This window comes from Molothrus ater, chromosome 2 (genome assembly GCF_012460135.2).
Source record: "Molothrus ater isolate BHLD 08-10-18 breed brown headed cowbird chromosome 2, BPBGC_Mater_1.1, whole genome shotgun sequence".
NCBI lineage: Eukaryota > Metazoa > Chordata > Aves > Passeriformes > Icteridae > Molothrus > Molothrus ater.
The window spans coordinates 65,112,409-65,136,853 of NC_050479.2; the positions used below are offsets into that span (position 1 = coordinate 65,112,409).

At 39.5% G+C, this 24,445-nt stretch overlaps 1 protein-coding gene across 1 annotated transcript in view; it reads right to left on the bottom strand.

Moving 5' to 3' along the window:
• Positions 1–24,445, bottom strand: part of LOC118689901 (complement C4-like) — a 51,676-nt gene that overhangs the window by 11,504 nt on the left and 15,727 nt on the right. The window contains exons 8-34 of the mRNA XM_036388372.1: positions 23,983–24,065; positions 22,755–22,842; positions 20,235–20,340; positions 19,920–20,043; positions 19,486–19,601; positions 18,566–18,733; positions 17,622–17,819; positions 16,438–16,629; positions 14,949–15,098; positions 14,404–14,530; positions 13,962–14,033; positions 12,902–13,102; positions 12,018–12,129; positions 11,724–11,794; positions 10,747–10,886; positions 9,702–9,914; positions 8,378–8,429; positions 7,879–7,959; positions 6,624–6,827; positions 5,046–5,121; positions 4,470–4,626; positions 3,362–3,457; positions 2,870–3,038; positions 2,023–2,189; positions 1,429–1,587; positions 785–844; positions 228–321 (exon numbers count right to left, since the gene is read on the bottom strand). Of these exons, the coding sequence (XP_036244265.1) occupies positions 228–321; positions 785–844; positions 1,429–1,587; positions 2,023–2,189; positions 2,870–3,038; positions 3,362–3,457; positions 4,470–4,626; positions 5,046–5,121; positions 6,624–6,827; positions 7,879–7,959; positions 8,378–8,429; positions 9,702–9,914; positions 10,747–10,886; positions 11,724–11,794; positions 12,018–12,129; positions 12,902–13,102; positions 13,962–14,033; positions 14,404–14,530; positions 14,949–15,098; positions 16,438–16,629; positions 17,622–17,819; positions 18,566–18,733; positions 19,486–19,601; positions 19,920–20,043; positions 20,235–20,340; positions 22,755–22,842; positions 23,983–24,065 (3,476 nt within the window). The remainder of the gene's footprint in view (positions 1–227; positions 322–784; positions 845–1,428; positions 1,588–2,022; positions 2,190–2,869; positions 3,039–3,361; positions 3,458–4,469; positions 4,627–5,045; positions 5,122–6,623; positions 6,828–7,878; positions 7,960–8,377; positions 8,430–9,701; positions 9,915–10,746; positions 10,887–11,723; positions 11,795–12,017; positions 12,130–12,901; positions 13,103–13,961; positions 14,034–14,403; positions 14,531–14,948; positions 15,099–16,437; positions 16,630–17,621; positions 17,820–18,565; positions 18,734–19,485; positions 19,602–19,919; positions 20,044–20,234; positions 20,341–22,754; positions 22,843–23,982; positions 24,066–24,445) is intronic.

The window sequence follows — 24,445 nt, forward strand, 5'->3', positions numbered from 1 at the left end:
TAACTGCTAAATACCTGCCGCACCTACAGTCACTCGTAGTTGTTACACTATTTAAGGATAAGAATAAGAAACTAAATGAAACAATGACTGGGTAGAGTTCAGGAACTTCTCTTTTTCCTTGTTTCATTTATTTGTTCCCACTTTCCAAGGCTGGAAAGCCATGAAGTATCATTAGCAGCTGGCCAAACATGTCCCCTTTGAGACCCAGCCCCTGCCCTTTCACTCACCAGAGTACTTAAGGCTCCCTTCCACTTCCACTGTCAAAATCAAATCATTGCAGGTGTTGTTCTTCAGCTCAGGTGACCAGTACATTTTTAATATCTAAGATGAACACACAAACAGCAAGCCACTAAAAATATCATTTAAATGGGAAGGAATTTACCCATCCAGGACTCCAACAAATGGTGATGGGACATGGGAACGTGGAGAGAATGGCCAGTCCCCCAGTGGCACAGGCTGGTCACAGCAGAGTGTCACAGATATAAGCAGGTCCCATGTGCAATTCACAATGGGGTGGGACTCCTTTAAGATAACTCTCCATTCCCAAACAGAAAGAGGTCTTTCAACTCCAGCCACCTCTATCACCCTTGGCATTTTATGGATTTAATAAAGTTAAAGACAGGAAAAATTGACAGTCCATAAGGGCAGGCTTTAGGCCCCACATTTTAGAATTTTGGAGGTAGGAACACAAAGGTTGGGGCCATTTCAAGTAAGTTTTCACTTGGGTTTCAATAAGAGATTAAAGAAGTCCAGCTGGACCCTGGATTTTGAAATTACAGCTTACACTCATTGTCCCATTTCCTTTGCCGTTCACAGATACTTCAAGTTTTCTCCCAAGTTCAAACTGCAAACCAAGGGAAAAGAAAAGATATTTAGTTTGTGCTCAGAATTTGGTCTATTGTTTTCCTAACATCTTGACAGTATTGTATGCCTTCACCCCCCAAACCTGGGTAGGGAAAAGTTTTAGCTATGGAAGGATTTATGAGACCTCATGTCTCAAGATTTTAAATGAACTGAGCTAATGAATCTTACTCTGCTGTTTTAGGCCAGTAGATGTATTTTACCAACTTCACTATCCTGGATTTCACATTTTCACAGTTCCAGGCACAGTGAAGATCAGATTATTCCCCTTCCTCCTCATTCCCTAGAAGGACTTAGGTTCCTGGTGGCTCTTTACTTTTGGGAGAGATTCATGCCACCAAAGTCCTCAGAGGCAGAAAAGCACCTCTAAAGCGTGCTACTAAGCACCTGATGGGTTTGGGTTTTTTAACTTTAAAAAGATTCTGTTGTTTTACAGATCAAATTATTTAAAGGTATAATAAATCAGCTGCATCATGGTTGTTTAACATGACAAAACCTAGGCCAGAGGATTTGATTTCTCCTTCTTGAGGAGAAAAAAAACCTTTGAAGCAACCGATGGTTGTATACCTCTAGCTGCTTCTGAAATTCTTCATGGGCATCAGTCAGAACAATGCTGTAGTAATTTCTCCTTCCAGGTGTTCCCAGTCTGACAGTCAGGTCAGTGGAAGCAGTGTCCAGTGTCTGTATGCTGTATGCTGACAGAGCTTCTAAGGCCACCACTGTGTCCTAGGTGAGAAAGAAAAGCAAAAATACTAGCAGTTATGCCAGGTTACTTCAACAACAAGCGAGATGACATTATCAGTCACCTTGAATTCAGTTTTATGCTTTTTTGCTGCTTTGAAGTTCTCCTGCATTTGTCGGTTCCTACTTGCACAGATTATTCATTTAATTTCCCAGATTCTTCTTATAGCACTAAATTGTAAACACATTGGAGTCCTGACCTTAGATTATCCTACTTTCTTCATGAGGACAAAGAATTTTCTTTGCTGGCTTTCAACTATTTTATTTTGGCCCATTGCTAATTAACGATCCAAAATCTTTACTGCTTCATATACCAAAGAAGTTGAAAATTCACTGTTCAAATCTAAATTAAAAAGTTCTTAGGAGGCTTTTACTTCCTTCCCTCCCCTTAAGACTGCCCCTGAACTCTTGGTCAGGCACCTGTGTAGAGCAGTATCCTCCACCATAGTTCCTTCTCTCTGTCAGCCACGTGGCAATAGGCCTTGCATATTCCATGTCATCCAGGAGCAAGGTTTGAAGCAGGGCATAGGCAGTGGTTTCCACTGAGACTGCGTTGTTGCCATTTCCCCAGTAGCGCTGCTGCTTTGCTGCAAGAACAACTCAGTCCTGAATCACCTGGGCAGAAACTTTTGCCAAAAATCACTATTGCTCTACACAGTGGATACTTCTTGTCATGGCACTGTGGAACCACAAGATACAGATGGTGGAGGAGCCACACAGCTGACTGACTCAGCAGTCACCACTGTCACACCCCATGGGCATCAGTGGGGACATCCATGGGGAGCTGGGACAAAGCACTCAGAACGGGTGTGGGGCTTTGAAAGCAGGTGAGCTGGAAGAGCCACCTTCCCTCTTGACCACAAATCCAGTCTGGACTACTCCTGTCTGTTACTATTTTTTCATATGAAGTTTCTTCTTTCTCATTTGGCTTGGACCTTTTTTTTTCTTCCCAAGGGAAGCAGAAAACATAAATGAATATTTACTATAGTTTTGTTCCAGTTTCAAAATCAGAGAAGGTTATGATCCAGGCTTCACTAGCTGTCACTTTATAGTGATATAAATTATGAAAATTATGTATTAAAATGTAGAATATTGAAATATCTAATTATGCAATTTAAATAATTAAATATCTTACATATATACATACATGGTTGTATAAAATTAATGTTTATTCATTTACTTCATTTTGTTTTGTTCATGTTAGTGTGTTTCCATTAGGAAAAGTGCTTTTTAAAGGGATTTTTTTTAAAAGAATGGTTACCAGTACCTCCATCAAAAGAAGAACAGTCCCTTAATTTGTCTTTCACAGACTGAGCTTCTTCACTATCAGACCGTACAAGTGTCAGAGCATAAGCAGTGATGGCTATAGAATAGCAGTCAGTAGTTCTTGAAAATTGATTCTTCATGTAAGCCACTGCTCTTGTAATCACTCGTGCCTGTGGAAACAGAATAGATCCATTTGTAAAGATCTCTGAGACTGCTAACTGTTACTTATGCCACTAGGAAACTAGTACTTGGAAATTAGAATACTGCCCTGTGGTAATTTTTAAGACAATTATAATATTTGCTTAGCAATTAAAGCCATTGGTGATGGAGCGGACAGCTCGAAACCCCTTGTTGTATAATGGGCCACAACATCTTTTCCTATCCACCACAGGTGCAAGCAGATTTTAAACCCCATTTGCAGTTCTCCAAGGGATGGTAGGGTGGATACGCCATAGTGCAATAGACTACAGACTTAAAGAGCCAGGCTTCCTACCACATCAGGTGATGGGAAGACACGTAGGGTCTGTTGCAATGCTATGGTTACAAAGGCTGTCATAGCCAAATCCTCTTCTGCTGACCCAATGCCACCCTGAAAAACGAAATACGAAAAGTTAAACGTGCATGCATATGTTTATGATTAAATCTAGAAAACTACTTTCTATAAAGTCAAGGATCTTCTCTGCAGACCCTCTGACCATGTACCATGTAGCTGTTGCCTTAATTTTTTTTCAATAATATGTGTCCATCTAAAGTAAAACTCCTATGGTGGCAGCATTAAAAGTTGCATTGAGCATGTCAGAGATCAGGAACTCACCACGTGGAACCAGCTGATAATCAAATATTTAGTTATTTATCTTACAGCTAAAAATCTATAATTTCTCATTGAGACATTCATAGTTTCAATTTTTAGTCGTTAGGAGGGTGGGGCTGTTTTCATTTCTGTACTACTCTCTACACACTAAAGAGCCCTCTACCTTGCAGACAGAACACTTCTGTAAAGGTATTTATACACCAGTACTGGCTCATTTCTTATCCCTCTTCTTGATAAAGTAAGCACTGCGGTCTCATTAACTTTCTTTCCCTGAAAGCTCTTGAAGTATACGGAAGAGAGAAGATAATCTCAGCTTGAACACCGGTCAAAAAACCCCAAAACTCAGGTTACCCAGAAAGACTGGGACATACTTGAGACACAGCTGGATGTGGAGTCTGATCTAACTAGAACTGTTCTGAGCATCATTTGGACTAGATGAGCTCTGGATGCCCCTTCAAGACAAAGTTACAATTCTATACTCTATTGCCTTAAGCAATAAAAGGCTTACATTTTTACCAAACATATGACCCCCCCAAAATAATTTTTTCAAGTGCCCCATAGGCATAGTTGAAAAACGTATCTAAGACTGTATAAAAAGTTAAGGTGGTGAAGTGCTAGCTATGCATCTGACATAACAGACATCTTAACGAATTGATCTTGAATTTTGTACTTACATTACAGATTTATTCTCTTTAGACACATTTCTTGTTATTTAACAACTCACAGCGTTCCTTTCAATCCCTAACAGCCCTAAATGCACAACAAATTATTCTAACTATGGATGACCTACCTGCATTTTCCTGTCCATTACAGGGTGGTGGTCATGGAATGAACCATCTGCCTGCTGTTGATTAACCAAGTAGGAAATCGAGTTGCTTATGTGACTGTCTTGTATACCGAAGTATTCTCTGCTCCTTGTGAGCACTTTAACAATGAACGCAGTTAACCTGCACAAAAGAAAATTTTCCAAACTTGTGCTGACAGATATTTATAGTGGACTATATTGACAGGAAGAAAAACAAACTAATTTTATGCACAGACTCATACTCAATACAGTGCACTCACTGCAACATAGTGAGTTGTTGTTCACCATCAGATTGAATATTTCTACCCTGTAGCAAATGCAAAATATTCAGTGGGCTCAGTATAAATCTCTTTCACCAAGGACTGAATACGCTCAGAGAATTTGGCGGATGATTATTCATGGCAAAAGTACATAGGCAACAACCAGATTTTCAAAATTCATCACCAAAGAAAAACTTCTGATTCATCAAATGATAATAGAGATAATTTGAAAAAAAATCCCAAGCAAATAAACAAAAATAAAACCCCAAAAATGAAAGCCCAGCAAAAGAAAATCACTTACCATACACTGCTGGGGGTTGTTTTAAATGCTCCATAGGACCCATCCTCCTTCTGAAACTCAAGCAGCCTAGTGTAACCTGCACGAACAGGAGAGCATGTAACTGTTCAGAGAACAGCCATATTTATTGGGCATTTTCCTACATCACTTGTATTATAATGGACATGTTTTGTATTGACTGGTGGAAGAGTTCATGGAGGTGTTCACTGGGGCATTAAGGAGCAAATGACTGGGTCAGGAGAATTTGACACAGAAAAATCACTAGGCTTAGAAGGTCCTCTGTCTTGTTTGACTTAATTGAGCCAGGAAAATAACCTGAAAACTGCAGATACCTATGGTTACAAAACACTGTATGTGTAATGAATACTGGGAAATTATTTTCCATTATTGACAACTTTTCAAGCTGTTGATTTTATGGTGCACTGAATCAAAAAGTATACAAAACATCTTCTATTGGGTCAGACACAGTCTTAGAAAAATCACAACTTGTGGCTTCAGATCTTGACTGCTATTCTTTTGACCAAGTTTGTATCATAGCCACACAACTGATGAACTTTTTTACCCTGATGAACTTCAATAAGAATAAATAAAAGCATAATGTAGGCACTAAATGATGCTGATAATACAAAATACTTATTAGCAGGATCTCATGTCACTTTTGCCAGGCTTGATAAATAGGCAAAGATCTCCATGCAGCAACTGCTAGCATGTTTTTAATCTCTATTTATACACTTGCTTATCATTGATGAAATGTGTTTGTCATATCTGAAGATCACAGTGACAAGTACATGATATTGCCTTGTGCCATAAGCACATCACTGAAAGATCAGCTGTACCTGCTCCAATACTAACAATTCCCTCTCTTAATTCATGTGAGCTGGAAAATTTCCACATACTGTGGTCCTGACTTTGCTGTATGTTTAATACCAGCTTTGGATCACATCTTGGAGTGGAGTCTTCCAGAAGGAGACTTGCAGGTGTCCTCTCCCTAAGGAAGCTCCATACCTGGCTTGGCCCAAGTCCTTCAAGCTTGTGCAGTGATGAATACAGGGGTGGGCAAAGGAAGGTGTCAATATCGTGATTAGCACTGGGAATTTCCTTTGTTATACTCCTCTTGACAGCCACAGACAGAGATGTCTACATCCCAGCTGGCTATCCTAAGCAGCATCTGTGAACCATGGGGAGAATAAGCATTTTTAGGATGTGATTTATCTTGGTTGATTTTGAACATTTGGAGGCAATGAATAACTGGCCTTTGCTGTCCATTTAGTCTGAAAAGAATTTTCATTGATCAGCTCAGATTTTACTTTCTACTTCTAAATTAGGCAAGAGAGAGAATGGACTGTCAGTGTCAATACCATCCAGTGCCAGATGCTGGTAATTAGTGTCCTAAGCCCTCCTCACATGTTCTGTCCCTCATGTCTGTCTGCAGACTGCCAGGGGCATTTCTGTGAGGCTGTGGTAAGACAGTGGCCACTCCTTCAGGAGGCAGCTGCAGCCAGCGTGCAGCGCAAACAGATAACAAGGATCCCATCCTTTGGCCTCTGGTTGGTTTGCCTTGTTTTGTTTTTTCCTGCCTACCTTTTTCAATCATACTGATGGCTTCCTGCTTCCGTTCGGGGTTAAACTTCACCCACTGCTCGCTGGCATCCAGGTACTCAATGGCATAGACTGCAGGGGCCATTTTCACCATTGTTTGCTCTGCACAGCCCTTGGGCACCTGAATCAGCCTCTCAACTCCATTGAGACTCAGACAGTTTTCAACAGACTGATCCATAATGTTCCCTGTTGCAAAAAACGCAAGCTGTAGTACGTATCTTATTTAAAACGGATTGCTGTAGTATGAAGAAAGGTGATCCTAACTATTCCACCGTGGCCCAACACTCCTCACTGCTCAGCACTGTTCTTAGCTACCTGAGACTTCATAAAGCTCTTTGAAGAAGGGCAAGGATGAGGTGCCAGGCCCCAGGAAAGCTGGAGAAAGGAGGCTGGCACAGTGAAGGAATATGAAGGGGAATGAGTCCTCAGGCTACTGGAGGGAGGGGAGAAATGGAAGGGGGAAAGACTTGTCTATCAGGTTTGGGCTGGAAAAGTCTTGTCAAACCAGCCCTGATCCTCCCACAGAGGGATAAAAAGATTGTGCATTAATCATGACAAACAGTTTATGTGCTTTTTTTTTCTCTCTGCAATTTTATAACTTTATGAATTCAATGATCCCTTTATTTTAGAACAGGGATTTGAAATTGAAGCCAATATCCTTTGTGTTACAAAAACATTATTTTACATTTCAGTGCAGGGCAGGGGGGAGTATTTATCACTACTACAAATACTTGCTTATAGATGTTTTAAAATATGTATGCATGAGAGTATATGTATATATATATGCATACAACTCTATTTGATTGAATGAATATATGAACATATCTCCTCTTTGGAAATACAGAACTCTTCAGAACCTATGCATCAGAGTCTGGCATCCTTCTTTCTGGAATCCAAAGCAGATTTCTATAGCCCTGCATGAAGTTATTAGAGAAGATGAACTCTTCCCTTCATGTCTGTCTTTCCCATAATGTTAGTCCGAGCACAGTGAGGAAGGATGGATCTCATAAAGCTGTTTCATTCACTATCAGTAAGGAGGAGTAATTAGAAAGAGGAAGAGGTACTGGCTCAACCCTGGGGATGTTTTGTTTTATGACCTGGTCATGTAGCACAGACCATTTGAGTCATAACAGAAAAACCAGGAGAGAATGGAGACTTGCCATGCAGGAATGAGCAGCACAGAGGGGCCTGCCCCTTGTCACCTATGGAGAAGTTGTTAACAAAAAATTACATTTACCTTTCAGGCTAACTAACACGTGGCTATCAGAACCCGGTACCATATTAGATGGTCTGTTCAGGTCCACTGTATGGGACTTCACTGTAAATAAATAATAAATAGATATCTGCATCCAGACTTTTAAAAAATAAACAACATACTGTAATTTTAGAAAAAACATACTTATCTTTCTTCTAGTAATTTAATTTTCAATCTTTAGCAATATTTTGCACTTGAAAAAAACCTTGTTTTTAATACCTTTTAAGACCCATTAGTGAATTAAATAGATACCTTGTTAATATATAAAGAATGATACCTTTAAAAACAAAAGAAAAATAAATCAATTCTAAAAATTTAGAATTCTTGGGTTTTTTTTCTTTCACAAGTCTTTTGGATGGAGAGATTTCTGACAAGTTCTGGTTAACTAAAGGAACATCTGTGCATTAAGGAGTATTTAATAAATTCACTGTTCAGTCTTACTCCAAACCTCATCTGTATGTAATCCTTTTGGGTAACTTACAGTTACTGTTAATGCAAATGGTCTCTTCTTCTCTCTGTAAAACACCTTCAGCCTGCACAGTTAAAGAAAGAAAAGTCAATAGGCTTGCAAGCACTCACACCTGAAATTAAGCTGCAAGAAACCTGTGAGCTCCACCCAAGCACTAGGCCAGCAGGTGGCACAAATAAGTGGTTTTTGAAGGGAGATTTCTCTCTAGGTAAAACTCAACCTTTAAATCAGAATTTCAGTTTCCCAACTGAAATATTAATAAACTTTGCTGAATTTTTTGTGTTACTATTGAGATGTTTCCCTGGATGAAATTCCTGTAACAAAAACCAACTCCCAAGAATTAAACTTCAAAGTTTATTCTCAGCTTTGTGACCCATCAAGTCAAGCGCACAGAGGGACTCATTTAAGTAAACCTCTCATGTATGAAATCCATGAATTTCTGAGTACATATTGGGTGTAAGTCTTAAATATGCTTTCCTTCTGATTCCTCACATCCCTCTTTCTACAGTTTCAGTTTTAATAAACATATTTTTATATCTACTTCTAGTGTTTCGGGGTAACACTGAACACTGAGATTGTGTCAATATCTACAAAATTTATAGCCTTTAACAACAGCAGGTTCCCAGCTTCCTGTGCCTTATCCTTACCTACATGGTAATACTTGGCACCAGGGGTGCAAGGATTTGTATTTTGCACTTTTTGTGTGGATGGAAAAAAGCCCTCCATGGATGACTTAGGTATTGTAATGAGTCTGTGTTGGCACTTGAAAAGTAATTTTTTCTAAAAGGCTCCTCCTTTTTATAATTTTGAAAGAGAGATAAGGTATTAAATAATCAATACAGCATCTCTGTTGGCATGTTTAGCATATGTTTTTACCTATGCAATTGTTAAGATTGAAGATTGATCCACTGACGAGAAGGGATAAAATAGGGTTTAACTTTCTTACTAGCAGAGAGCATTTCCTTCTTAAAAGTTTGCTAGATGGACATCTTCAATCTTGGCTTCACAAGAAAAAAAGAATTTTCATACATGTTGATGAAGCAGGGAGAAGTTAAGGATTCTAAGACATGCACCTGCTGAAGAATTTGTTGCTGTATCATGGGTAAAGGATGTTTTTTGCCATAGAGAACAAACCTTTCTATATACAATAGACAAGAGGCTTAATTTTTTCCTCTCAGTCCTTGCTGAAAAATAGATTTCCTGAATTGCTTCCAGCCTTGTGTTTGCACCATTTCACTCGCTCCACGAGAACTCCACACATAGTGAATGTCATATTTGAGGACAATTTGTGAAGTGCCTGCCCTCAATTAGGGCATACATACTACAGAATACATACCACCACATTGAGATTCTTCCTGATGCTATCACTGTGCCCAGAATCCCGGTCGAAGGCAATAATGGTGATTGGGATTTCTCCCACAGTCAGAGGGACAACGGAGAAGAAGGCTGGTGTTGCTGAGTTCCCCTTGGCCAGCAGTGGCAGCTGCACGGCCTTCGCCGTCGTCTCCGCGGTGCACAGCCCCTTCACTGCCTCCATCTTCACTGTCACCTGTGGGGACAAGGCAATGCCCAGGAGCAGTCCTGGTGCACAGGGAAAATACCTCTGGATGCCCCTTCCAATGTAAATTGTTCTGTGACCCCATGGTCTGTTAATATGCAGCTATATTGATTAGGGCTCTGAAGGTAAATCAGCCAACATTTCTTCATTACACTGAACTTGAAACAGAGTTTTTGCCTATCCCTGAACCACAGTGAAGTAAGAAGGATAGTGCATTTTTATACATCCCAGTTCTACACAATTCAATGCAACTCAGAGGATGCTGGTTGAACAGCTGCTTGGGAGATGGGAAGAAGTGGGAAAAAAAAAAAGAGTATCAACTTTAGGATGATGGAGGCCTCTAGCCCAGTGACAACTGTGGCTGTATGCAGGACTGCATAGGAGTCACATGAAGAGAAAAAGTGGCTCTGTGTTGTATGCTCAATGAGTTTTGTGGCCATCATTGGATGGTGCACTCATACTCATTTACCTCTCTGCCTTGTGTACCTTGTGAAGTGTCAGCAAGTGTCAGTGCCAGCAGCTGGGTATTGCCCAGATCAGCAGGCAGCAAAAAGAGAACAGATTACTTCAGTGAAGGGGAAGAAGTACCCAAAACCAAAGGATATGGCTATGTAACATGGTGAATAAAATCTGCTTTATATGGTAAGTTTGGTTTCCAAATAGAACTGGATCCTGTGCCTGGGAAAGAGCTCAAGGTAGGAGCATTATGTCTGGGCTGTAGGGAGACACTGAAGGGCAGCCAGGACATCCCCATTAAATTATTACAGAACTATAGATCTAGCTAACTTGGCATGCAAGGTGCAGCAGCTGTTGATAACAATACCTGGAGATCGTTGGGCAGGTAGTTGTAAACCACTGCTTTTATTTCCAGCTGCTCATGTCGTCTGACCGAGTACGGTAATCTCAGGGACACAAAAAAGTCTTTGAAAACTGCAAAGCTGTGGGGGTCAGCCACACAGAACCCTGGGGTGAGAAAAAGAAAATCAGCTAGAATTGAGAATGGCACACATAACATCGGCTGATAGGAAGTTAAACGTCGAATCTAAATTCAGTGCCTGGGCTCTCCTGAGGTCACAAGCAGGAGAAGAAAACAGGCATACTCAGAACTCATTTAAACTCTTTTGCACTAGAGACCTACCTGTAGTTTGCCCCCTGGAGTCATTTCCATGGTTTTTGATAGCTAAAACTTGGCAGAAGGGTTTGTATGTTTTGTGAGTGAAATGTGGCCCAGTTTTCCTCCCCTTTCAAAGGGGAGCAGGCAGTACAATATAGACCCTTTGTCTATCCTGTGTAGTCCTCATCAACTCTTAGGAGCTCCCAAAAGGCAGCACCTGAGAACCTGGGTTCTCTGGCTGGTCCTTTGCTAGGTTCTTGGTGTTCTTTTCTGCCTTAGAGGCCACAGACATTCATGCTTTGAGATGGCCAGAGCCTGGTCCCAGAATTATTCAAAGAAAAGTGATGTTACTACTGCTACCTCTCATGTGGCTTCCTGACCATGTGGAAGGTAAAATCAGGTGGTTTAAAGAGTGGAAAGAATGAAAGACAGTTTTGATTGTATGACCCATCATCCTTGAGCCCCTACTCTCTGTTTCTATAAATATAAATCTATACCTTAACTTCTAGTTGGGCTTTAACATGGAATAAAAGAGAGAAGTAGCTATTACGATCAAAACACTGCATTTTTTTCCATACAAACTGTTTTATTCTGTCAACGTAATATTGTATCTCTCTTTTAAAAATTACACATTGTCTACTCATCTTCATATAAAGAAACAAACAAAAAATACCCAATACTTATACCTTTTTCAGGAGATATACTTATTGCTTGAACTTCCCAGGTAGTTATAGAGTCAGGAGCAAAGTTTTTTACACTAAAACCATAAAAAAAAATGTATTAGAAGGCATGTATAAAGTGTAAACATCATAATTTGATGAAGTTTGAGTATTTAAAGAGAAAAACATTCCCTCAATTGTAGAGACAAAGTACTTGCAATATTCCAAGGTCCTCTGCATCAGATACTACATAAAGCTGATATTTATATACATTTGAGAGTACAAATTTAAACATATTCAGTTAGTCAGGGAACACAGTACCTGTGCTTTCCAGGGCTTTCCACTTCTTCAAAACTCCACCACCAGCTCTCAGGAAAATAAGAGCGCAAGCTGACAGAGGTTTCATCAAACAATTCTTCCTGGTCACTGTATTCTGCAAAACAGGAGCGAGGTTTCTTTTTGGAAGTCTTCAGCTGCTGACCTTACACTGTCTTGCAGAGAGTCAGCTTGTAAAAGCACAAAAAATGCTCTGAATGAAAAGATTTCATCTGTGTTTCATCTTGTGAATGAAACAAAAATCTTGGAAAAAGAGAAGCAATGACCATAGCTTGTCCCTGAACAAAGAGTTCCTCTTCCCATTTTTAATACCATATGCTACCAAATGAGAAATCAGACCCCTGTAGTAAGGCTAGCAAATATGTTCCCAGTGTCCCATACTTGTGACAGACAGAGGAAATCTGTGCAAAATGGTAGCAGAAATTACACTCAGAATGAGATCATTTTAGAGGGAAAGTAATTTTCTTTTTGGTAACATAATAGTAGTACCACTATTAAGGAGCTGAAATCTGAGACCACTTAGAGCCCTAAATGCAGACATCCACCCCCCTCCCCTGCTCTGCTGTCCGTGGCCTCTCTGGGGTGTGGGCAGGGGCCATCAGTTCCTTTGTAAGACTGGAGGGGCCGGCAGTGGCCGAAGTGACTCCTGCCTATTCTGACCCCAAGAAGTTATCCCGTTCCACTCCCACCTCCCCAGTGCAGAGGTGTGAAGACACAATGCTGCGTGGCTGCTGCACTGTACCCGGGCTCTCTGAAATGCTGATGTGAAAACCTCCTCCCCAGCCCCACAGCACTAAAATGCCCCTTGACCCTCCCCAGCCACCACAAGATGGGTGAAAGTGGCAGAGCTGTGTGCCACTGCTCCTTACGTCGTGCCAAGCCCACTCTGTTCCTCTGCTTCGCCTGCTTCCTGAGGGCTGTGGCTTTCTCACAGCACTCCTGGAACGCGGCCCTGCACTCCCGGGAGCCAGACACCTTTGCCAGCCTTTTTGCACAAGAAAACCTCATGGGATTTAATTTCATTCCATCTTGGCAGCATTTTAGTAGAGCAGTGTTTTGGTATCTGCTGGCTGCAATAGAATTAAAGCCCAGAATTAGTGCTGTGTAAGAAGAAATTAGTGTAAAGGTGTTCATTGTGCTCAATCATGTCATTCTTTGCCATTAACATCAATTTCTATTGCAACAGCCAAGCTTCAGCCTGGGACCCTGAAAACAGTCTGTCCTAAACACAGTCCACAAACACAGGAGGAAAGCATAGGCTCTATGGCATCTTAGACATTCTGTTCTAAGCCCTCTCTTCCCAGTCAGACTGAATTAAAAGTTAAATCCTCTTTGCAGGCTGGAATTCTTAATGGAAATAGCAATATCAATGTTCTCTTTCTTGAATAGAGTCTGATTTCAAAAGAAAGGAAGAATCCGACTCCAACCCTTCATGTCTTCTGTCAAGAAAATGAGAAAAAAAAATTTTGCACAAATTGACATTTTATACCAAATGCTATACTAACTCTTCTCTTAATTGAAGCACAAAGTACCGAAGTTGGCACAGCTTCAAAGCTGAATGTCAAGAAGAAACAGGATTTATAAAACATCTTTCGACCATACAAATGATTTTGAAAACCTCAAAGTCGTGACTGATGACATGACATATTATCTACTAGAACTGCTTTGCATTTGGGATTATAAAGAGGCGAACTAGTTTCCATTTATAGACATTATTTGGTTTTGTTTTTTGAGCTGTGCTGATGAATGATGCATCATGCAGCATAGTACACATATTTGTGCTAAGTTATGTCACGTAATGCAAGAGCTGGAACTAAGAGTATCTTGGCATCCTTCACTGTGCCATCACTTTGTGCCCCCTAGATCCCAGACACATCCCTTTGCCTCCCCCTGCTAAGATTTTCAGGCCACCCAGAGCAGCAGACATACCAATTCCTGACATTTTTTTCTGAAAATCCAAAGATCTCTTCTGCCTTTTGGTGCCCTGGAGGCATTTATATCCTGGGAAGGTAGAACAGAAGTGCTTGGTCACGATGATATGACAAGAACAGCCTGATCAATCACATCATTCATGAAGATCTCTCTTAGGACCCATCTCATTGACAGAAGACCCACAATTTGAGGGAGAGTCCCACAAATCCTCCACCCTAGCCAACTGCTGCCTGCCCAGCTGAGGTGGTCACCAAAGGACCTGCACCCACCATCTGAGATATCTGAGCTGTCAGCATCTGGTGGAAGAGCAGTAGAAAAATCCAAAGGCAAAGGAGATTTTACATCATAAGAGTAAAAATGTTTCTGATTTTTTAAGCAATCAGTCTCCCCAGATCTATGGTGGTCTCACACAAATTTCTGAAGGGCAGGTTGCACGTACCTTCCCGAATGCTGGATTGAATCGTGCCTGATAGAAAAGCCAGACCAACATCAGTAAAAACTTGAATGCTGTTTGCGCCACCACCCACAGAACAGCCGAGATCATACGAATTCATAGCATTAAATACCTGCCAAATAAAATGGCACAGATGGACTGTACATGCTTGTAAAGGTTTTATTCATATATCAGAACAATTCTTGTAGCCTTTGATGCACAGAAACAAGAGAAACTGGTGGTGCAAGCTGCATTTAGAAGCAGAATAAAGATGAGGGATGTTTTAGTTAGGGAGTGCTTTCAAGCCATGCTTTTTTAAATTTACAAAACTGTTTGCCATAGGATGGAAATCCCCATCTTAAATATACCACTCATCTTAAACATACAATTCATTTTAAATAGATCCTAAATTACAAAAGAAAGGACATTTTCAAATTTAGCAAAATGTTGTCTAGGCAATTAATAGCCATTAATTATATTTTGATCCTCTCATTAGTCATGGGAAAATTTGCTTGACTAGTAGATGTGATATTTTGTTACAAATATCTTACCTTTTTGGCTGTAAGCTTATTTTTCTTATTCAGAATAAAAACTGCCTTATCAACCACAGCTAAGGCAACTTTTCCTGCATGGTCCGTTTCAATCTGTAAATTGACCTGGTCTGCTGGCTCGTATGTGTCATGTTCTGTTCTCACTTTAATCTAAATAGAAAAGATTGAAACAAAAATATAATATTTTTATATTATAGTGAAGTTTCTTTAGGCCAGGAATACTGTCATCTGTGATTGTCAGCAGTCAGAAGCTGAGAGATGTTCCTGTTTTGTGGAATTTCTGCCTGGGAGCCTGTGTTTGGAACATTTAGGTGCAGATATTCTACACTGAAGGAAATCATGGGAAGCTGAAAGATGTGTCCTGCATAATTTTGGATGTTGGCTTTCAATGACACTTAAGGACGAAGGGAAATGAAAAGTTTGTGTTAGGGGTTTGTGGAACTGGGGTCTTCAATATAATTTTGTTATTTTCCAGTGGAAAAAAAATTGCCACGAAACACATGAGTTAATGTCTTTGTCATTAAATGGTAATGTACAAAATTAACCAAATTAAACCAGTCAGTAATAATATTTCCTGCTTTCTATCACTCACTTGAAATTTTTAGCATATGTGAGCAAACACAGATCTGGTTGTGATGTACACACTTCTGTGATTTAAAGAGGAAGTAGCCATGGTGATTATGAAATAATAGGGAATTATTACTATAAAGTCCTGTGAATGTTACTGAATTTTGTCCTTGTATAAATGAAGGATTGGTTTGTCTGTTGGAGAGAGATGATTTTTTCTTGAAAACTTCTTTTCCCCCAATGGATGGACTACCATATTCTTTTTCCAAAACAAACATTTTCAGTAGAAAAAATAATTTTAGACAGCTGACAATTTTCAGCAATTGGGTTTCATGCTATTGGTAGAAATTCCTGTGCCTTCATTTTTTTTCATTTTACCTTATGGTCCGAAAGCGAGGAGGAGGAAGAGGAGAAGGAAGATGAAAGAAAGGCTTAGAGGGCCTCCCATTTTGTCTACACTTCATTTTCTAATGTAAACTGTTCTTAAAAGCTTATAAAATACTACCAAAACTCAGAAAATTACTTTTAACAGAAATTTAAAAGCTTGAAAAATTACTTCAAATTCATAATTTTTTCTCCAATAAATGGCTTCACTTTCTTTCGTGCAACACACATCACTACAAAAAGTGAAAGTTACAAAGAGATTCCTCCCCCTCAATAACTCTATCAGCATTTTCTTGTGGATTTCTGAAATACAGACACTCACAGGGGGTGATTTTTTTCTCTAAGAAACTATTTCTCATCTCTTTGAAGCACAGCCTGAGAGCCTTTCCGAGTTATACCTTTTGTCATGACTCCTGATGACTCCTTTTCAATAAAAATGACATGTCTCACTTTATAATCCCAGGCCTGCACTTGCTCTGCCACTACCCCATTTAAAAAAATTTTGGAATGCAACAGAAGCCATGGGCTTTGAAAGCACCTTTCCTTCACAGATATCCATGACATCCACCCAGACAGAATCAGCGATGATCTCTTGCTGGCCCTCGTTCTCAATGAAGTAGTAGGCTAAAAACCGAAAGGCAGGCACCATCTTCTCAGTGATTTTAAGGTTTATTACTTTGTTTGAGGATGGGACCCTTCCCAGAAGCTCAGTTTGTCCCTTTGCCACAACCTGCAAGGCAGAAACAATTGAAATCAAATACTGTGACTATGTCCCAGAAAGGCCATTATGATGCATAATTTTACTGGTGTCTGCCACTATCCCTCCCACATATCCTTCCTGCCCAGCACTACACCTTCCCAAAGACTGGCAGCACCAATTCCAGCCCTGTGATACATCATCATCCATTGAAAACAAGCCCCCAAAGCTAAACTTAACTCCTAGCGATACTATTATTCCAATATATCAGAGTCCTTTTAACAATAAATGGGAACTGATATCTTGGCACTTATCATCCTGTGAAATTTAGGCTGCCAAGGGAAATTAGGATAAAGAGAGTGAGAAGGTGATTAAACACATTTTTACATTCAACAGATTCACTCCTGGCATGTACCCACAAACACTTTTGTCTCATTCAGCAAAATAAATACTCTGCATTTTACATGCCCTAAAAATAACTGCAAATGTATAAAAACCAGCAGAATCATAGAGATAATTTCTGAAAGGACCTATAGAGATCTCTAGTCCAGCTGCTTGCTCTAAGATGAGACATCACCAGGATAAGACTAGATGAGACTGGCGAGGGTTTCTTTTATTGAGTGTTGAATTTTTCTCAGGCTGGAAAATCTCTCAACTCTCTGGGGAGCCTCTTCCAATATTGCACTCATCACTAGTGCATAGATTTTTCCAAAATGAATCTTCCAGGCCATAATTTTTAACCTTGGTCCGTCATTATATTGTGTGGCACCACCTAGGACATCTTGTCTCCACTATGCCTTAATTTCTCTTCAAGTAGTTTAAGGTTGCTATTAACTCATTCTTAGGCTCTACACCCAACGGAACAAGGCCAGTTCCCTCAGCCTGTCTTGGTGTGCCAGAACACCAATCATCCCACTTGCCCTTTGCTGGACCCCCTTGGTCTTCCCTTGTATCAATGACTAGGTAAATGTTCCAGGCTGGATAATTTCTGAAAGAAATTACTGATATGATACTATTCTGTTTACCATATAGTAGAAATAGCCAATGTTTCCTCTGCCAGGCTGATGAATACCATTCAAGGTGATGGGTAAGGTATCTCCAGGTGCCACAACAGTGTGTGGGATGCTGATGCTGAGGTAGTTTGGAGAAGCAGACTGGTATCTCTCAGCTCTGATGTTGGTTTCAGGTGTTTCTAACCTTTCTTTACCCTCTTCAGCCTTTACCTGTCAGGGAAGAAAAGGACAGAGTGAGTAAAGTGTCCCACAGGAGACAGTGTATAGTGTCACCAATAATTCATATTGTGCCAGGTTATTTGGAAAATGCTGTGAAGTGAGAGGAATAATTGCTGAGCCCTCGTTAGCAGAACATGGCATCAAACCCCAGGATTTTAATTACTTTATTCTCTTACCCCATTTTGCCTCTTGCTGTATTTGCATTTGGTATGTTCACCCTTGGCTCTTTCTAAATGGGAATCAATGGGTCAAAAATCACAAAGTGATTTTGTACTCAGACAAATTTTTTTCACCATTTTATATTGTCGACATAATTGAACCCTCTGAGTGGGCAGATGTAGTTGAATCTCTGCATTGCTCAGGACCTTTTCCTTCACTTTCTTCTCATAATTTTTTATCACTTTGTATGGTGATATTCCTTACAGTCCCATTTCTGTCCTTCATTCCAGGCAAATGCACATCCAAACCACAAAAACGCATCACTATAACCAATGCATGTACTCCCAAGCCTCTGATGACACTACAAGAGTGTCCTTCACTTGAGACATCCCTCAGGCCTCTGCTCTGTATAACAAATCTCACACAATCTGGACAAGGATCTACAGGTCTTGTAGAATCATGTTCCACCCTCTGTGCTAATTCAATGAAAAGTGATCATCTTCACAGTTGTTTATAATTGTCATATGAGCAATTCTCAGTGGGATACTTTTAAACATGGATGTTTGCATTTTCTTTACCTTTATTTCAAGCACTTGAGCATCTTTGGGGATGTTGAAAGTAATGGAGACCAGACCCTCTCTATTACAGGAGGCAGTCTTCTTCACTGGGGGTTTTCCAGGCAAGGTAAGAGTGGCAGTGATAAATAGGAAGGCAGCAGGAGTACCATCAACCAAAGTGGCAGTTACCTATTGAAAAAAAAACAACGTTCTGTTATTTAAAGGAAATCCTATGTTTAAAAAATGCACACAAACAAGAAGCAATTTTAATTTATAACTATCATTTTTATGAACTGAGAAAAAACATAAAACTGTACATACCAGCATTCAAAAATTTGAGCTTTGAGAAAAGGGGACAGCAATTGACTCAGTCTGGACTTCAGTTTAGGTAAAAACCTGAGTACAGATTACAAAATGCCTCAGATTTTCATTTAGCATCTATTTAATCTAAGCAGGTCCCAGAGATATTTGTCATTAACTATTATAAGGTAATATTCTGACTTTAACTCTTTCTAGAAAACTCTGGAAAAACTTGAAGGAGTGAAGTTTCAAGCCACATAAACTTAAATGTATTTATTTAAAAAGGCAATAATACCCCATTTTACTGTTAAGAATTTTAATTTGATGTGGTATTATTTTATTACAATATTCTTGTTTCAATCTTTTGATATGGAAGAGAGGAAGAGACTGCTATGTTTTATAAAACTTTGTAGGGCAACAGTGCACCTTGACTTCTAGAGCAGAAAACCAGCATCTTCTGGCTGTTCAGGTGCTGAGCATACAGAAATGGGACAAGCCAGACACACAAACAGTAGCTCTGTGTTGCACCTATTCTTGAAGGTCTGAGTCCTACAGAACTCACAGTGGATCAGAAAAGGAAAGAGGGCAGGTGTAAATGCATTGCTGTGGAGGCAGACAGATACAGTCAGAACAGTACATACCATAACAGAGAAGGGGGCTCCAGGCACAAAATACTTTTTGGTGTTAGACAGATCAAGAGCATAAGGAGATCTCACAAACTTCACACTGCTGAGTTCCTCTTCTCTCATCTCACCACCTGTTAATATTAAACAGTATGTGTTGCTATGGAGGCACTAACTATGGATCTGCATACCTTGGATATCTAATCTTCTGAAAGATTTTGTTTTAATTTTCAGCTATTGGAGAGAGTTGAAGTGACCTAATGTCATCTGCAACTTGGAGCTTGAGCAGCCACTTTCCATATAAGATTCTTCTAGTTCATTCCCTACATCATGAGCAAGCTCTACAACAAAGATGGATCCAGTGAGACCGGATTCCCCACATAACAGATCACACCAGAGAAAGATCAGTGTGAATCTTCCAGACTGTATCAGCCAAGCCATACTGTACTCACTTGCAGTTTCTACAGTGGTAACAGCAACATATAAATGAAACCCTTCCAGGGTGGAAATAGTCTTTCTCAATTTCTCTTCCAAAAGTGGTGTACTTAAAGTAACTCTTCCTTTTCCATTTTGGATCTAAAACAAAAGTGGGAGGGGAAAAAAAGAAACAAAAAAGGAAAGAGAGACAGCATTACTGGTTTGTGGCCATTAGAAATAAAGTGTTGTTTATATCACAGCTACAGTATTACGGACTTGTAAGTTTCCAGAATTTCTGACAATATTCAGCTTAGGTAGGATAAATCAGAATAGTTCCGCTGAATACTTACTGATAGCTGTTGCTCCAGGCCTGGAATAAATATTTTGTTCTCGTTTTCATCAATTATGCCAAATCGCACATATGCGGCACCTTGAATCTCTTTCCCATAAGAATGTCTTTGGAAGGAAGAAAAGTGAGGAGAGGGATCATTATTTTAATAAAAAGCAAGCATAAGGCAGACTAATAATTTTGTGCTGAAAAAATATTGGAATATTTGTAGGCATCCCTTTTTTAACTAATAGCTTTAAAACAAAATTTAGTCCCACTCTCTCATAACTCAAACATGAAAACTTGTACTGATCTTTGTGCCAACTGGTGATTTCAAATGCAAAGATATTTATAGCATAAGCCACACCAGCAGAATCACATGAGGAGACATCATCTGATAAAATTTCACTAGAGTCAATTTTTCTTTTTTTTTTTTTAACAAATTAATGAGAATTTAAGTTGCACAGAGAGGTGTTACAACCCTCATCCCATTTAGCTTGGATGAACAGCTATTTCCTTTGTATGAGACACCTCATGAGCAGAGCATAGAAAATAAAGGATCAGAGAATCATTTCAGGGACTGATAGGAAATATTTGGTACCTCTGAAGACGCACAGCAGAAAGACCCTCCCTACTGATATTCTAACACCTGCATTGGGTAGAATGGACATCCTCTGCCCCATGGCACTCCTACAGATTTAGGCAGTATGGCAGAAAAGTCCTCTTGTGAGTGAAATATTTGCCAGATCAGCATCTAGCCAGAACACCCCTGAGCATTTAATAAAGGTCATGGGGAGAGAGGATAGGGGATGTTGTTGCACCTGGCTCTGTACTCAAGAAAGGCCTGGCAGATGGCTTCTTTCAGCAGCACAGTGTGCAATGTGCTACATGAGACTTGTCATGGCCATGGTGTTGCCTTTTGCTTGTAGAAATCCTGCTTCACTTCAGTCCTGTAACGGCTTATTTTTGTTTAAACAAGCCTCTTTCAAGCTGACCTGATCAGCAGCACTGATCTATACCAATAAAGCCAATGGAGAGAAGCTCTTATGAAAACTGCATTAAATGCCAGAGCTAATAAATGGGAAACAATAGTCAATTAAATCAAGTAACTTCATTACATGCATGGCCAGTTTAGAGAAATAAGTTCAATTATCAGGAATTCCATATGCTGATTTTGATGAAAGTCATGCAGGCCTGTGTGGCACCACTAGCACCTTTTCCAATAAGGAAAGGAATGGTATCCAGTATTGAAGGTCAATTTTTCTTCTTTAATAATTATGATGTTAATGTGGAGTCAAATATATATGAAGTTCATAAACTCAAAATAGAGTGCTGCAATAGCACAGGGAAAAATTTAGAAAGGATTAAAATACTGAAGCCCATGATTTGAAATCACTTCATATCACAATATGAAGTGATCATGATTAAAGCGAGTAATTATTCAATAGAACCAAATAAAAATTTAAGGTGATCAAGAGGAGATAAGAAGAGTTGAGTTTGTTCAGGCAAGCACAAGGAGGTGGATACAGGCTCTGTCTGCTCTCTCAAGGTGTGCTGGGGAATGGAAGGACCAGCACAGTCAAGGACAGCAGGCAGTAGTCTAACAGTCCTCACTCCTCTGAAACTGAAAAACTATAAACTATAAAAGAAGGTCAACTGCTTTCACTTGCCTGTTCTCATTTCATAACATTTATTCATCTTTAGAAAAAGAAGAAAACCCAAAAAGTATCAAGTTCTAATTTAGTCATTCTTCTAAGAGGCAGTTTCTTAGCATTCCCCTCTTATGAAACCTGAAAATTCAACAGGCCAAAAAATATTTTGATTGATTAAATTTTCATTGTCTGCCTTCCTAAGTTGCTCGGTATTTGATGCCATTCTAATTTGGTATGGGACCAGGTGTAATTCATTTGCCTTTGAGGCCTGCCCCATGGTCTGGTCAGTCTGAGAGCTCTGTAGCCATGGAACACCCAGGCCAGAGCACTGCTGTTAAGCAATGGACATGTGATGCTGTAGTGATGCTCATGGAAACTCCTCTGATTATTTGTATTTATCTTCCTGGAAGCCTTTCTGCATAAATCATTACTCTCAAACAAGCACTAGCTTATTACTTACGGACTTCACTGTGCTTTGAGAAAATTCCATACCCAAACTTGAATCCAGCTCTACGTGAATTATGTTACATAGCACAGTGAAGGCTTTAGAACATTTCTAAATATTTAAACTAAAATTAAATAGAAAACCAGGTGATTTATTTGCCTGGACCCTTGCATAGGAACACAGAGGAGAATCCTAAATAGCCACCTTTGATAGCAAACAGAAATATTCAGAAAATCTTGTTCCAACTTGATCAGCATGACCTGGATCCAGGCAGCACTTGGCACCGATGTCTCAAGTCAGTGGTGGAAACAGAGATTATATAGGATAAGTCAGATCTAAGTCAAGCCAGAAGCTAGTAACTCTTAATGACAAGAAAAAGGTAAAAGTCACAAAACTAATATCTGCTTATCTGGCCCTTAACGGGCCTGGTTCTGAGCACACCTACTTTGCCTCGATATCAAACACAAAGCTTTCATTCCAGATGTGGTAGTATGGATGAAGTGGGATGAGTTTGACTTCAAAACTTGGAAGTTCTGCATGAAAAAAAAAAGACAAAAGGTCATGACATGTGAGTTTCAAACATACCTTAAACTCCTGTCGTGGCAACACACACTGAGACAATGCAGCTGCACCGAGGGATGTTTTATTTTGAATTAGTAATGCTCTTCTGAAGCAAATCTACTGGTCATTTTCAGTTATTCTGCTCTGCTTCACATAGTGGAGCAGTCTTCAAGCACACAAAATCTATTTATTTACAATGAAAACAAGATAAACTCTGCCTGCTCATGGGCAGGAAGTGCCCTAGACTAGGAGCAGGCTGAGCTAAACCCACCCTGAATTGGGTAGAGAGTGGATATGAGCTCCTCAGCATCAGCTGTGTCACTCTGAATTTGCTCCTACAAAGCCAACCTATTTGTTTCTGCAGGTATATCACAGTGATTTGCTCCTGCTTGCAGCCGTTTGGGGAGGGGGCAGTAATCTCCACTATTCTGCTACCTCCACTAGCTAAGGCAAAATCAGTTTTGTTAAACAGAGATTTTCAGACAATCTCAAGGTTTTCTTTTGTCTTTAAAGGAATAAAAATCAAAATAATGAAACAACAAACCCACATTAATTTTACAAGGAGGTATAATTTCAGTGTAAATAAATCAAACCACTTCTTATCCCAAATTGCTATGTTTTTACATTTTTACTTTATCCAAAGGACCCTTATTTTCCATAAAAAAGATTCTTCGAGGATAGGAATAACTCTAATAAACTTCCAGATTGAATTTCACTGAGACAAAATGGGCAGGGGTTTTTTTCTCTCTTTTCCATCTCAGTCTTCACTGCAAACTTTAGCCAGAATTGAAATGACTTCAAAATGGAGCTCATCTAATTTTTTTTCCTGTGGTAGGAGAGCCCACCCACTATTTTGTGACAAAATGTTTAAAAAGTGTTTAAAAAGTTACTAAATCTGTATAAAAACAGAGGTGTTTCTTTCTACAAATATAAGTGGAAGCCACACAAACCCAGAGCTTTTCTTCTGCACATCAGAAATAGCAAGGATGCACTGGAACACCACCAAAGTTGTCCTTAGTGCCTAACTACAGCCAGATTTAACCACTGCAGTGTATTTTTAACGCCTTGTGATAACTCCTTATATTTGTAATGCAAATTTTATAATATCTCACCATATCTTTTAACTTCAAATTCAGTGGAAACATTAGACATTTCATGTTGATGAAACCAGGCTTTGATTTTCCAAGTTCCAGGCCTAAAGTCCAGATTCAGCAGAAAATAGTTAATTACAATTCCTCAGATATTTTCTGATGCAAACACATAAATTATCACTGAATTACAATATTTTCCTTGCTTTGATCTCATCCCAACTAATTAATTAATGGTTTTCTTTTTACTGGGAGGAGCCAACAACCTATATTTCCAAGTGTCTTAGGAAACACTCAAAACAAGTATGAGGAAGTGCAAGATAACATATTTGCAAACCACTACCTTTGAAATTCTGCAGAAACAGAGAACTCATCAAATATTTCCTATAGCTTATCTTCACTGAGATATCAAAATAAACTTAGCATGCCAGAAGACCTTGAATATTAAGTAAAAGCTTGATTGTTTGAAATCAGATATAATAAGTGA